The 15,521-nt window shown below is 39.7% G+C and overlaps 1 protein-coding gene across 1 annotated transcript; it reads left to right on the top strand.

The window, feature by feature from the left end:
- Positions 1–554: 554 nt before the first annotated feature.
- On the top strand, positions 555–14,123 carry cd44b (CD44 molecule (IN blood group) b). Its single transcript, XM_069701916.1, has 8 exons — positions 555–717; positions 8,393–8,558; positions 9,007–9,149; positions 9,289–9,354; positions 10,526–10,978; positions 11,739–11,822; positions 11,994–12,072; positions 12,187–14,123. Exons 1-8 carry the CDS (start codon positions 651–653, stop codon positions 12,398–12,400), a joined length of 1,272 nt encoding a protein of 423 aa, XP_069558017.1. The 5' UTR covers positions 555–650; the 3' UTR covers positions 12,401–14,123.
- Positions 14,124–15,521: the final 1,398 nt, after the last annotated feature.

Genomic DNA, 15,521 nt, shown 5'->3' with positions numbered 1-15,521 from the left:
CACCTACTTGTTATCCATTACAAAGTGTAGCAGGAAGAGGGGAGAGAAAGAGCCAGGGAGAAAAAAGAGAGAGAGTGTGTGTGTGTGTGTGTGTGTGTGTGTGTGTGTGTGTGTGTGTGTGTGTGTGTGTGTGTGTGTGTGTGTGTGTGTGTGTGTGTGTGTGTGTGTGTGTGTGTGTGTGTGGTGGGGCGGGAGGGGAGGTGGGGCAAGTGTGGGAGAGGCAGAAGGGTGTGTGCTCACATGAACAGCTCTTCCACTTCTGCACGTGTCCCACTCGCCTCTGTGTCTCTCCGACAGAGAATAGAAAAGTTGGGGCAAAATCTGAGTCAGCTCCAGCAGCTACCAGACACTCACAGCAACAGCAACTCCCTCCACAACTACCCCGGGTTTCTTCTCTCTGCCTGTCTCTGCCTGTCTCTCTCTCTCTCTCTCTCTCTCTCTCTTGCTTTTTTTTTTCTTTACTGCTCCCTCACTCATTTACTCTCTTTCACACACACACACACACACACACACACACACACACACACACACACACACACACACACACAGCAGTCCCTCCTGGCAGAAGGAAGAGGAGCACCACAGGAGAACTCTTGCACACCTTTACGCCCAGCTGCACGGCCAGCCATCACCAGGACGCTTTGCCCAGGATGTGGACTCTTCTCTTGGGGGTCATCTTTGGATTACTGGCCTCCTCCAGGTCGGAACCACTTCAAGGTGAGGAGACTTGTGCCTTTGCTCAGCAACTGGCTCTTTTGTTTGGTGGATTTTTCTTTTTCTTATTGTGCCTAAATCTTGCCGGTCTGGGTGGCAACACTCCTTTGTTACCAGATTTTAGGACCAGACAGTATTTTTTTTTTTTTTTTTTCCCCTCTTGAGCCTTGTTGAGCATTTGAGTGAGAGCTCGTGTAAAAGAGAAGCCAGTGAAAGAAAGAGGCTGTGCTCTGTTGCTGCTGCTGCTGCTGCTGCTTGTAGAATGGATGAGTGGATGCCGGCAAGAGAGCATGTGCTACACCAGCACAGACAGCCTTAAGTCTGGCAGTCTGAGACTCCTGATAGACACAAAGGAGACAGGCGCTCTGGCTCTGTCTCATACATTCACACACTGAACCTTATTTATCAGAGTTTTGGATGATCAGTATAGCTTTTAGAAGCAGACTTTATTTTAAGGTAGAGGCAGAAATAGAGATTCGTTTTCTCTTTTTTTTTTTTTTTTTTTTGCAAGGCTGTCACGCTTAATGCTTTATTGTCTGACACAAAGGATGCTCAGAAATCCCCCCCCCGCCCTCACCTTCCTTAATGTCTCCGCATTCTCTTTTCTACATGTGATTTCTGTGTTAGGTTTTGATAGGATTTGTTGCTCGGAGCGATACAGCTCTGGAGGTGAAGTTGTTGTTGAATCAAACAGGTCTGGGTTTTGTCTGGCTTGTTCCCTGAGGAACTGGTGGTGGGGTTGTTCTCAAAGACTCCTTCTGGCAATGTTCCAAGGAACAATCAGCATCAAGCTATAAATTTGACCGGATTTTAAAGGCAAATGAGGGACTACCGAGCCAGCTTATATGTGCAGTGCATGTGAAAGGAAAGACATCTCTGGGTCCCTCTGGGTCCACTCTCCCCCTACTGCTTCGACATGTGTTTTCCCCTCAGGCTCCTTAAACTATTGAGGAGTTGTGAGCTCTGTGTGTGAGTTTGTGCCTGTATCTCTATGTCTGAGGGTTAAGAGTAATTGGTGTCTGGCAACTGAAGTGTCCTGCAGTGGTTACTGCCCATCCTGGCCCAGACGTTGTCTTTGAACTTTAGACCTTTAGCTGCATTTTGCCTGAAGCACATCATTAGGACTGGGGCTTGTGGACTTGTGGACTTGTGGACTTGTGGCCAGGCCAGACTTCCATGTAAACCGAGATGAGATTTATGGAAGCTTTTAATGATGCTGTGTGCATGCCCACCAATGGAGGGTTTTGTCTGGGGAGAATAAAAAGAAGGTAATTTGACATAAAAATGGTATCTCTAATGAAGCAGTGTCTGAAAATGCCCTCAAGGCTTTTTTTTATTTTTTTATCCAGCAGTTAATTGAATCCATTTTAATTCATATGTAGTTGTATGACCTCTGCAATAATTGCAGCAATAATTCAAAGTAATAAATGCATTTAAATAATCCATTTGATTGGAAGACTATAAAATGTCTGTGAAACTTTCGCTCTTTAATAATTTGCCTATTTCTCACACGTATCACTAAGTAGGAGATTTAACTATTGATCTCATTGAAGAGATAAGCAGCACTTGCAACACACCCAAAACTCCCTGTAACTTCAACTTGTGCGCTTGGATCTTTGGAGTTTCCTGTATGGATGACACTTATAGCTTGAATAGTCTGACCATAATTATTGCTGGACAGGAATTCTGTCCACAGAGGACCGACCTTTTCTTTGGACAGGAGTCTTCTCCTCTCCCTCTCCCATGTACATGCACTCAGGTTATTGGCCTCCTTGGTTTAGCGACCCCTCCTGCGAGAGTCCGTGTCATGTTTCAAGGTGAGGGGTGGTCAGAGGCCCCGTGGACTGGGCCCTGACAAAGAGGGCTTGTGCCTGTATGAGCTCTGAGTACTTCCAGACACTTGTTGGCCTCCTCTACCAACGTACCCACTGCTGGAAACCAACCACCCTGAAGCTGAATGGCCCTGCACCAATATCTTGTATAATTCCTCACCTCTCTTTAATTTCCGTCCTTCATCGTCTATCTTCAACTTGAAGTGGTCCTAAATGGTGCAGGAATTCTCCTACCACAGGTTTTGTCAATCTTTTTGTATGCTGTCACACCTATAAATTACTTTTTAAAACCATTTTGTGAAGTTCAGCCTCCCTGTCCATACTCCCTCTGTCTTCCTTTCCTCTTTATATACACCAAACTACTCAAAAATGTGACTGTAAAGTAAACACATCCTCTTGCATGAGGCTTTAGTTTCCAAACTCACTATCATAAAGCATAAAAGTAGACTCTGATCTATACATTGGATTTGAAGCACAAAGAAAATAAAAAGGTATTCTCTATATTCCATAATTTTGCTAGCAAGATACTGTATAGGCTAAGTATAATCGATTAAAAACAGCGCTACTGTTACTTTAGAAGAGTAGTTTGACATTTTGAGAAATAAAGTAATTTGGATTGTTTCTGATAATTAGATGAGAAGATCAGTATGACTCTTTTTTTTTTATTATTAAGTATGAAGCTAAGTGAGACGGAATTTTCTCAGCCATTGAAGAAAGACTGGAAACAGAGGGGAACAATGAATTAGCAATGTGTCTCTTATATATTTCTGTTTTTCTATGAATTAACAATTTATAACTTCAGATGTGTTTGGTTAGTTTATTTTTTAACTTTGGAGAAAGTTGGAATAGGTGTTTCCCCCAGTAGGTTAAGTCGGCTATGCTAAGCAGCGGTTCCAAAATCAGCCACCAAAAAAAAAAATCAATTTAGACATTACTCATGCGAACAAAAACAAACAGTCAAAGGACTCCTGTGTTTAAGTGTTCCACTCCATACAGCTTTATTTTTTAAATTTAAATGTTTAAAAGGAATGTTGGAGGTCAAGTTTCTTAACACAGATCATCTGTTTGAATTAATTGAAAGTTTATTTTTAATCAAGAGGGAAGCTTTAAGACTGCAAAAGGAAAAAAAACAAAAACATTTGCCTGTTCTGTTTAATAGAAGCTTTTCAGTTTTCAAAAGTGAACACAGTGGGTGGAGGTGTAGGAAGACAGAAAGTGAGAGAGGAAATGTCGCTTTATAGAGAAAATCACATGGTGAGAGTGCTTTTGGTGACCTCCAGGGTGTGTGTGTGTGTGTGTGTGTGTGTGTGTGTGTGTGTGTGTGTGTGTGTGTGTGTGTGCGCGCGCGCGCGCGCTCGCACAGACATATTTTCCCCTGATCTCATGTTTCACCTGTCCCACCGGCCCGGTGGACCTTTTGTTGTGACCAGTGGAGAGCAACTTCCCTCAAGTGTGATATTGCAGGACACTGGAGCATTGTGGCAGTGAAGGAAACAAGGTTTCTCTCCAAACCAGCTGATGAACTGTGGGTAAAAGGATGTCACAGCTGTAGAAGGACATGTACAGTAGAGTCTCCGTTCAAGCATGACGTTCTTCATCTCAGGGTGTTTTCAGAAACCTTGTGTGAGAACATTTTCAGCGAAGAGCGTTTAGAGAAAACGTAGATGAGAAGATAAAGATAAGCCAGAGCTGTGTGTGTGTGTTATTCATTTTGACATCACTGGTTCTCCTGCTGTGCTCCGCGCTGTGTCGTGGCTCTACAAAGCCATGAAGAAACCTTTAAGTGTGTTTGTGTGCCCGTGCATCTGTGATCTGCCTGTCTGTCTGTGCACCTGTGCGCGGGGGGTAAATTGTACTTTATTGCTGGCATAGAAAAGACAAACAGAGAGTGATGAGAGGAAAACAAGACAAAATGAGAGCGGGAGGGGGAGGGAGAGGGGGGGCTGGAGTGAGAGTGGAGAGTGGAGAGTCGGGCTTGTCAATTACTTCTGGAGCAGCTGGAGGTTTTTGGCAAGGTGCTGCGTTAAAGCTCTCTTTCTCTCCGGCTCTGTACATCCAGACTCTGCAGTCTCCTTGGTTTCAACTCAATCAGGTGACAATAGAGCCTTTGGGAGAGTCAATGTCCTGGCATAACAGGCCTCTGGACTGTATAAAGACACCCATGACCATTCCCTCTGCATACTAATGATTAGTCCTCAGATTCATGTCAGCCTCCTTTTCAGCTCACTGATGGTAAACTGTGCTCACTTTGATCTCTCCGGGCAGGTTTGCAAGGCCAGGGCTGTTGTCTGTGTTTTTTTTACGCCGTGAAGGACACAGTCCCATGTGGCAGCATGTGATGAGGTTCTTTCAGGTGTGTGCGTGCGCATGTGCGTGTGCGTGTGCGTGTGCTCGTTTCGCGTGCACGTCTGCAAAGAACTGAAACTACTTTACAATACAAGTGTTGGCCTTTGCTCTTGTTGCTCAACTGCCACTAACAGCAGAGAGCTCAGCTTCCTGCTGCTTTGAGTACTCTGTTTACTCATAACAGCAAGTGGAAAAGTGGGTGGGCTGTTTTTCTTATCATATTGAGTGTTTTAGAAGTCAGCTTTCTCCAAAAGGAGATAAACAAGGCTCCGAAAATACAAAAAACAACTTTGCAAAGGTCTTAATATTTGGGGTGATATACTTTAAAGTTTGGGTACATTCAGTTAAGATGGCTGTGGTTGGATAAGTGCAACACAAAGAAATTTTCATTAGGCAAAATTATGGTTTGTTTTTTTTTTTTTTTCTGGCCCGAGTATTTCATTATCCGCCAATGCAATAAATGTGTCATGGTCGGGCTGCTACAGGCTGAGAAAGCTGTACAGTTGGTTGATAAACAGTGCACTTCCCTTTTCATTGAGACTAAGGGAAGAATGAGTCTGTTATTATCCGGTAAACTGCTGTAAAATCTACAATAGAGCTGACTTAATTGCTGCAGGACAATTGTATTAGAGTATATTACAGTGTGAAGGCATTACTTTATATTAGTATGTTGTTATATTATTGTGAAGGAGCATGTTTTACTGTTTTTAAGTTCAGCTTAAAAGGAAAGAAAATGTTTTTAGTGTAAGTTTTGTGGACGAGTTGCATTAAGTTTCTTACAAATTGTGCATTTGTCCTCTCAGAGGTCTATTTGTTCAGAATCTGTGTACTATGGGTGTGACTAAATGTTAGATTTTATACCAAGTGCCCTGACTTCCCTGCAGGAAGCTATCAAAAACTCTGCTCCATGTTATGTGCTCTCTCTCTTCCTGTGTGATGTTGCTGCATGCTTAAGACATCTTTCACAAGTCGTGTATTTGTCACTATAGTAGCACATTTAAACAACACATACCAAACAGACAAACGGCTTCTTTTTTTCTTTTTTTTTCATTTCTTACGCACGAACACTGCAGATTTCAATGCATTTTTACATCTGTGAGATTTATCGTACAGGATCCTCCATTTATCAGCTGCCTGTTTTCAGTCAGAATGATATGTTAAGCTTCCACAGATATAACCCATCCGTTTGCTGATCAAATTTTCAGGGTTTTGATAATAATTTTTTTTACTTTATGATTTCCCATGAAATTTGAAACCACCAGAAATTAGGAATGAAATGCTTTTGAAAAGGCTTTCAATGGACTTCCACAAAAATTCTCATGCACTAAACTTATTTTATTTTTTGGGACGTGGGAGGGGTAATTGTACAATGATCACTATGTCAAGAGTAAATATCCTGCATGAGAGCTGCGTGTCCCCAGTTACTACATTGCAGACACTTACCAGGTGGTATCTGTCTTTTATTCTCAAAGCAAATGTTAAACTGCTTATTACAGAAAAATCCTCAGGTGTTTAAACTCTAAAATTGATTCCTTGTCAGTTCCAACCGTTTTTTTTTGGCTTTTATTGTGAAGTCCATGTGTGAGCTGAACATGTGGCTTTTTTGAAAGGAGTGGTAACCATGTGTACACAAGCTGTTGCTTGCTCATCTGCTCATTTGCTCAGCCTAGTTTGCATTTTGTCGTCATTTCCATTTCAGAGAGTCATTTTCTTGAAAGATCTCAACCAAACGTATATGCAAATGTGCTCACGTGACACAAATGGGCATGAGGCATTCTGTGGCAAGGGTGACCAGATTTTATTGTTCAGCTTTTCACTGATCTAAACTGATCAATGTTGCTTTGAAGATCATGTTTGGCCACCAAAATCCGATAAATTCATAGGCTGTTTTTGTAGTCTCGAGTTAATAATAACTATTGCATGCTTGCATGAAAACCAAATATAGTGAAAGTCCCTGCTCCGCCTTCCAGAAAGGCAAAGAGCCAGTTAAAAAATAAGAATAAATCAAGGAGGATATGTCACAAAACCAAATGCTTCCCTTATTATTGGCATACAACTGAGATTAAGCATTTCTGAATTATATCAAAACATGAATAGGGCTGTTTGTTGCAACTTGAAACTAATAAGAGAGCGATAGTAAAGTTTCCCATTAGCATAGTTTACTTTGTTTGCTTTTTACTGTTGACAAACAGGGCCACAGCTCATCCTTTGCACAACAGTCTAGACAGGAATCTGGCATTTGTTTACCTCAGTATGAACACTGGTGATTTCAACCAGCAGCAGCTCTTTAGAGGTCTGGATCACCTACAAACTGTGACTTCAACAGACACAAAACAAGACTCTGCTCATCATTCACGGTCTCTGTTATATAATCAACTAAAAATGAATATTTTGTGGCAATAATTAGTAATAATTGATGATTTAAATTGGGGCTGTACAGTTCATACTTATTATTAATTATGGGCAGTCTAATGTTAAACTTACTGTCCTTTTGAGAATCCAGGTAATGTGACAAATCCTGGTGTGGATCACATAATGATGTTTGCATGGAAAAAGTAAAATAGTTATTCATCTTTTAAATTAACCAAATAAGCAGCCAGGTGTTTACAAATTGGATACTTTTACAATTTTTAGCCGTATTAGTAGCATATCAAGACTGAAGAATCTCTACAACAACTAGATAGATTGAGATGAAATTGGTTCAGACATTCATAGTACCCAGAGGATGAACCCTAATGACTTTGGTAGATAATGAATGGTTAATTCTAATTGAACAAAGATTATAAACAATAATTCTTAGTTTCGGGTAATAATACACTAATGAAAACATAGTTATGAATATTATATCCCATTTCTGCCAACAGTTCCTCTTAAATCCTACACACTGTTCCTTTAATAAAAGAACAACAATCTCTACACTTGCAAAGACTGTATAATTTCCTTTTAGACAGTCTGTGGTGTTTTGGCAATTCTTATTTCTTAATTTCTTAAGTATCAGTATTGTTTAATTCTGTACAATTTCTTCCACACTTTGTTTGGAACAAAAAAAAAAATCTGCGGAAATCCTCAAAGCCCGAAGGCAAAGCATTGCTGCCTGTCTTATGATGTACTCTCAGAAAATAACATGGAATAATTCATCCATCTCGTGACACTTGTATACTGGCACAGACACATTACATATGTAAAAATCAAGATTTTACTGATTATATATCTTATTGTTGTAGAAGTGTTCATGTGCACCATCATGGTTTTGTACAAATAGTTTGTTTTCCTCAGTCAGAAAAAAAAAAAAGGTGAAAAAGACAAACCCTGGATCCCCCAAATATTCTGCAAACAAAATATCAATGAACAATAAAGAAAATCTCCTAATTATTGAGTTAATTCTGTCATGTCAAAAGCAACATGGGTAGTAAACCTATGCTGAGTTTTTAAGACACAAACAACAATGGAGATGAATCCTGTAAAATAATGCATATTCTTCTGTATATGTTTCCCCTTAGTGAACTCCCGCTCCTGCAGCCATGCTGGGGTATTTCTGGTTGAAGGAAAAAGCCGTCACTCCCTGGACTTCAACATGTCTGTGAAAGTGTGTGAGCAGCTGAACAGCACCTTGGCAAGTCCAGAACAAGTCCAGGAGGCCTATGCTAAAAGCATGGAAACCTGCAGGTGAAACTTTGTCTAACAAAGTATTTGTGTTAATTGTTGCTAAGAATACTTTTTTAACTGAACAGTTGAACACAATGTTTGTGAATTGTTATCTGTAAGTCATTAAAACTGTAGATTTGAACATTCATGATGAAACATTTACAGTATGGACACTACATTTTAAAGATCTTGCAATGAATTGGATTAGCTCACATCTTTAATTCCTTCAGTTCGAAAAAAGTCACGAGAAATGATGTCACTCATCATAATGAAACCCCATAATAGAGCTTTAAATACACTCGATCACCATCATTGCACTTCCAATGAATGAAACCACCATCTGTTCCTCAACTGTATTTGTCTCTACTTCTCTACACCACATAAGTGACTTCTGTTTCCAGTGCGATGTTCTGTGATTGGAGGCCAACTGAATTCTGTATCAACAAATATTCATGGTTTGTCCTTTCAGGAACGGCTGGATCAACAATGCGAGCATCGTCATTCTCAGACGCACGCATCATGAAAACTGTGCAAAGAACATGACTGGGTTAATAATTAATTCACGTGTAAAAGCTGGAGATCCCTATGATGCCTACTGCTATGATGAAAGAGGTGACTTTACCAACAGGAAATAGTCAGTTACATTTTGTCTGTGAAGCTCATACACAAAATGTCATATATTTACAGCATAGACCTTCTTATTTGCTTCTCCGTTTTATTAATGTCTTCTTCCTGCTCTCTCATGTCCCAGATGGGCCCGAGGTGAACTGTAATAATGCCTTTACAGTGCATGTCAACTTACCCTCAGATGAACCAGGTTAGTACTGCATTCCCCTTACTCTAATACATTTAGCATCCCAAGTTCACACATTGAAATACAGTTAAATGACACCAAAGCTAAAAAAAAATATTAAAAGTAGTGTAATATGTAACTATCCAGTATGTATTCATATTTGGCGTCTAACACAGAAGGATCCTATTGCAGGATTGCATAATTCTCTGAACAACTGTAAGCATAGAGGGCAAAATAAAACCTCCGGGAACACCTCGGTCTAGTTACCAAATGACCTCATCTCCATAGTCAACAAGACATCCTCTCAGCTCCCAACTATTTTACCTGAGGTAGGACATGCGGTTAACCCAAATCATCTCCTGGTGAACAAGAAGACTGCAGGGTGAGGGTCATTTTTTTTATAGACATGAGTGCTCATAAAAGATCACTTTACCAACCACTGACCGTTCATAGGCAGCATTTCAAATGGCCTCATTATAGGTTGTTAAGTTGTGTATTATCCGACAAAGAAATAGAAGAATTATATAATAATGCTTTGTGAATGCACAATGATAGAAAAAAATGGTTCGAACATTTGACAGTATGTACTTACTTGGGATGTGGCAGTGATACCAAAATGAAAATATAAATAAAAAAGTGCACTAGAATAAGTACTGATACAATTTGGGTCACGCTTTCACAAAACATAGATGCCCTGTCAATTATCAGTAATTTTAAAAAGCATAATGAAACCTGTTTAAAATCCAGAGAGAAGAAAGCTGAATAACACTTGTTTTGTATTTTATATGTAAATACCGGCCAGGGCAATTTTTTTAATTTTATTTTTTAATTTTATTTTTTTATTGTTGTCTATGTTTCTACTGTCTGACAAGGCATCATTCAATAATTTTGCTTTACCTATTTAATACACTGTGGTTATAACATTTTATAAAGGGTTGCTGAGTATAAGACTGTCAGAAACTCAACTTTACTGCTAAAGTCTTCCATGCAAGCTGTGTAAGTGTAAGCAAGTGGTGGAATGATGATAAGAAATGAAAAAAATAAAGACAAGTTCGAATCCCAAAAGAGAATGTAGTTCAAATGTGTAACACTATTAAATGGGATCTAGATAGATTTTGACACTGTTTTATGACAGAACATATCACAAGTTTTGTGTGACTGTAATCATTCACAATCCTTTCTATTCTTCAATCAGATGAGTCCTCACCGGTGCCTCAGGTCCCAACACCACCAGAAGGCAAAGAAGACCCAGAGACAACTCCAAAGTCACAACCTGAGGATGCTGCTAATAGTGAGGGTGATCCCTCCACAGCAGCCCCCGGGGAAGATGTTTTTGGGGACGAGACAGGTGTGAATCCACTAGTCACTACCATTTCAACAGAACTGAGTACGGAGGAGCCGGAGGCCACCACAGAGAACGCTGCTGCGAAAGAAAATGCCTTTGGAGGGAATGGGAACAGCAGCGTGGGGCCCACTTTCACTCCTGGAGAGTTCGACCAGACTGCCGGATCAGGGATGCAGCCATTTCTCCCTGAGAACGAAGGAGCCTCTCCAACGGCCCCTGTTGGGGTGACAGAGGAAACACGACGTCCCAACGAGCAACCCGATGAGAAGCTAGGGGGGGAAGGAGAGGATGCTCGAACAAAGTGTAAGAAAAACACGAAGCAAGGCAACCTACAATCAAAGCACATGTAGAGTTGTGTGTATGATTCAAGCTCACTACATTCAGGATTTGGATCAAATAACACATGCATTCCTTTACCATGCAATAAAAAAAAAAATCACTGCTTTGCAATGAAATAAAAAGACGGTATGTAAGAGAATGAGTGCTCATTCAGCTCTTTAGTAATTTTTCGAATGCATTTTATTGCAAGCTTCCTGTTATATTATCTACCCCCTGTATAACCATGAATATAAAATGGCAATGCTTAACTTAATTTGTATTCAAAGTGCATGAAACTATGCTTTAAAACCAGCACATCATGACATCAGATTCAACAGGTTTTGGAAGGACTGTAGTAACTTTTAGAATTTAGGACGCCCCCTTGTGTCAGTTTAAGCTGCAGAGTGGTTTTGTTAATTTTGCTAACACACTAAATGAAAAAAAGCTGAAGACACTGAAACATATGTAGAGTTCAAGTAAATTCAGGCCCAAACTTGAATATAATTAGTTTTGTTTTCAGACAAATAACAGTACTAGACATAGCAGTTTTAGACAGATCCAGTAAAGGTAAAAGGAATTTTCTTATTATATATCTTGCAGTAAGTACACTATTTGGTGCCAAAGAGGAAAATAAAAATATTATTTAAGGTAATTTAATTTGGAAAGCAATGTTTGCATTTATTTTTTGAGAAAGAAATGTCAGTAAATGACTATTTATGTATAATTTTGTTTTATTGCACTGCAGCTCCACCATCACCTAATGACCGGGGACGGGTCATGGGTCCTTCTGTGCCTAAGGATGATGTACAGGATGACAGTGGATCATCAAGTGAGCAATAATTCTACTTCACGTATACTTCTAACACCCTGAAGTCCACCGCAGTCAAATAAGTTCATGTTGGGAAAAGTACACTCCACTTTGAATTCACTCTTTACGGACAGTGATTTTTTTATTTGTTTTGATACTGTTGAAACACGGCTTGTTTTTTTCTTTCTCCAGACTGGCTGGTAATTATTGGAGTGATTGTGGCAGTTGCTGCTATTCTTCTTGTATGTGCAGCTGTTGCCAAAAGAAAAAGGTAGGGCTTGAGTTATTTATTTATTCAACACCTAGGTGTTCCAAATTTGTACATATTTTGCTGCAGATGGCAAAAATCAAACATAAATTTGTGTGTCTGATTGTGCTTTTGCAGCTGGTGTGGCCGGAAACAAACCCTGATGATCACATCCAAAGATGGAGGCGAGGGCAACGGGGCAGCAGCATCAGCATCCGGCTCCCACAACCAGGACAGAGAGCAGGAAATGGTGACCCTCATGAACAAGGAGAAGATCCAGGAGAACGGCAACACGGAGGAGTTCACGGTTATCACGCTAGAGGAGTCGCCAGATAAAGAGCAGCTGGCGTGAGAAGAGACGAGTGTAGAGACAGACAGGAAGGAGTTGGTGAGGGGAGGAGAGTCAGAGTGAGGAGGTGGGTGGGAGAGTAGGGAGGTGGGGTTTGGGGGCTCCGAACACTGGGGTTTTAAAACTGCTTTTGGTGGCCAGCACTGAATGGACGCTGAGTAAAATTGGATGAGTGTGATATGAGTGTGATAGAGAGATTGTACTGCAGCTGAGGCCTCTCAGTGGGACCACGTCTTTCAAACCAACACGTGCACCATTTTGTTTCTGTCAGGTTAGTTAGGACTGAAAGGCGTTCAGAAGGGCGTGGGAATGTGTTTTTGTGTCCGTTCTTGTGTTTGTGAATTTGTATGCTTTGTTTTTGATGGGGCTGGACAGGCTTGGGTGTAAAGGGTGGGTGGGTGGGTGGGGGGAGGGGTGATTTGTGAAGAACATATTGGTTAGAAACGGATCTCCTTTTTATAGATTTGGTGGATCCTAAAACGTTGGGCTGTTCAGCCTAAATGAGAAATAATAAATCATTGATGATAAATGAGTTATTTAATTTGAGATACAAGAAAAAAATGATTTTCATGTATTTAATTTTGTTTGTTTCATCAGCTTATTGTTGTAGGCTTGTGTATATTTCAAAAATTGCCTGTGGACTGAAATTTGGTTTTTCCATTTTCAAGAAAACTGAGGGTCTCACTTACCTTAATTTATGCAGCTTTGATTCCCTTTCCCTTGATTTATGTATATAAAGTACATGTTTTGAAATTGACTTAGCAATAGCTGCCAGTGCTTTTTGTTTTGTTTTTGTTTTTGGTTGGGAGGGGCTTCATATCCCTTTTGAGTAAAGGAATGTCTCCGTTTTTGAGAGTTATTTAATTAGAAACTGTACCTTTGAGGAAAACAGTTGTAAATGGATTTTGCAATAGTCAAAGTGGAGTGGATATTGTATGAATCAACTTGAAGTATATCACAGAAAACTGTGCAATTTATGCCCTACTGAAGTCAGTTAATATGATATACATTTATACTGATTTGGGGAGATGATGATACCCTAAAGTTATCCTGAGGATAAGAAGAGTTATAATGATGATGTAGATGTGAAGAAAGAGAAAATGTAAGAATCGGATAGTATCTCTTGTATAACAATCATTTTTAATGCAAATTTAATGCAAATTTAAGCTAAATTTTGACAAGTATGTGACAGAGTCTTAGCTGTATAATACTGAACTCAATCACATCTGATAATGGGGAGCTTATGTGCTGTAAACACAGCAATGTAAAAGGTTTCTTCCTAAGAAAGAGACTGTGTCAACACTGTCTCTTTAACCCAGAGGGAAGGGGGTGTCCTGAATGAAGCTTGTGTGCTTGCTCAAGCCTCGTGTGCCAGCCGCTCTTGTACATCCACACATGTAAACAAAATGCTGCAGTTTTTCTACTGACCTTCTCATTGGTAAAATATATCACAATTGTGTCATATCAATATCATTCCTAGTGTGACAGCTGATTTATTTTTTTTGCCTGGTTTTCAGTATAAAGCTGAATAATATACAGTGATTGCAAATAGATTTATGTTTCTGACTTGTTCCGGGTTTTTTTCTTTATTTTTGCTCCTATATGATTTGTTTGGAGGAGAAGTAGCAAATGTATTAGAGTAGGCAAGTTTTATGAAATATTAACAAAATATGTCGCTGAAAAGATTTGTAAAGTCATGAATGAAATAAATGTGTATAGAAATAGATATGCTGCAATGTGGCGTTCGCTCACTGATTACTCTGTGTGTGTGAATACAAAGGGGAGCGGATGAATGGCATGACAGGAAAGGCAAGTGGTTACATCGCTACCACATAAGAGGAAGTGAGGTTTCCATGACACCAGGGTCGTCATGCGAGAACATGTTAACACAGAAAACAAAGAGTGACACAGTCATTTAGAAAAATGGAGATGGCATCTCTCCAGTATTAAAATGCATGCAATGTAGTCAAACTGACAAGAGGGAACAATAACTGTTTTTTTTCAGCATGCATTTATTATACACTGCACTAAGTCATTAAATACTTTCATGAAGCTGCTCAGGTGGAATGCTGCAATAATTTTGGGCATTGAGAACAACATGCATTCTCTTTCCTACTCAACCATAATTTGTGTAGTAACATTTAGTGAATTTTTGTGAATATATTGCACTAGTTTTGCTCGTGCTTGTTAAAGCTTTATAAGCAGTGATGCAGTGGAGAGTAATGGCTATATATCAGCCAGCAAATAGCAACAAAAGTCAAATGTTTTAGCTTGTATGTAGCTAAAAGTATGCTGGAGAAGTGAACTTTTATTCAAATATTACATGTAATATACTTTATGTAAGACACTTTTCAGACAGTTAACAGTAGAGTTACGGCAAAAATTTTCTATGATAACGGTGCGGTGTCATACTACCTCTTGCATACATTCACCTGGGCCATCACCTCTAGAGAGCAATTTTCAAACTTAACATTCCTCAAACTCAGTGTCTTGCACTTGGCATGGGACACCTATTGGATTGCTGGTGCCAGATTGGATCACAGGGAGGGAACTCTGGTTGGTTGTTGTTAGGTTGTGGGAGGGTCAAGTTTAGGGCTTAGATTATAGGGTTGGGGATGAAATGACAGACAGAGAAACAACCAATAGTAGCAGTGTAGAGTTTAGGGGGTGCATCTCTACAGCTGAACCAATCTAGCACCAACCATCCTGGATCTGAGTGTTTGGTCTGGAGTTCATTCACATTGCATCAGCTATCCTAAAAGTTCACATTTGACCTCTTTTCACAAGCTTGTGTTCAGCAAAGCTTTTTTTCTTTAGTGTGGGTCCCCCTGGAAAATTGTCGATATTACTTATTACCTTAATCTTTAAATATATCGATGACAAAGCAGGCTAGATGTGCTTAATAATTGCCATTGAACAATTTATTGTCCATTTCAGCTTTTTTAGCCCTTAAGTAAATAGATAATAGTCAATGTAATCCACTTATTTTACAATATTTCACCTTTTGGAGTAATGCTTTGGTAAAAATTAGATTTTCTACAGTCTGGGTGTCATAATTAGATCAACTGAAATGAACATAAATAATGTATTTCTGTGCGTGGGCATGTGTGGGATTGTATACTTA

Source organism: Brachyistius frenatus, unplaced genomic scaffold (assembly GCF_029030835.1).
Source record: "Brachyistius frenatus isolate BFR_SWC_R1_liver_20210118 unplaced genomic scaffold, ASM2903083v1 Contig_39, whole genome shotgun sequence".
In the NCBI taxonomy this organism is placed as follows: domain Eukaryota; kingdom Metazoa; phylum Chordata; class Actinopteri; family Embiotocidae; genus Brachyistius; species Brachyistius frenatus.
This window is presented reverse-complemented; position numbering and strand designations above follow the sequence as displayed.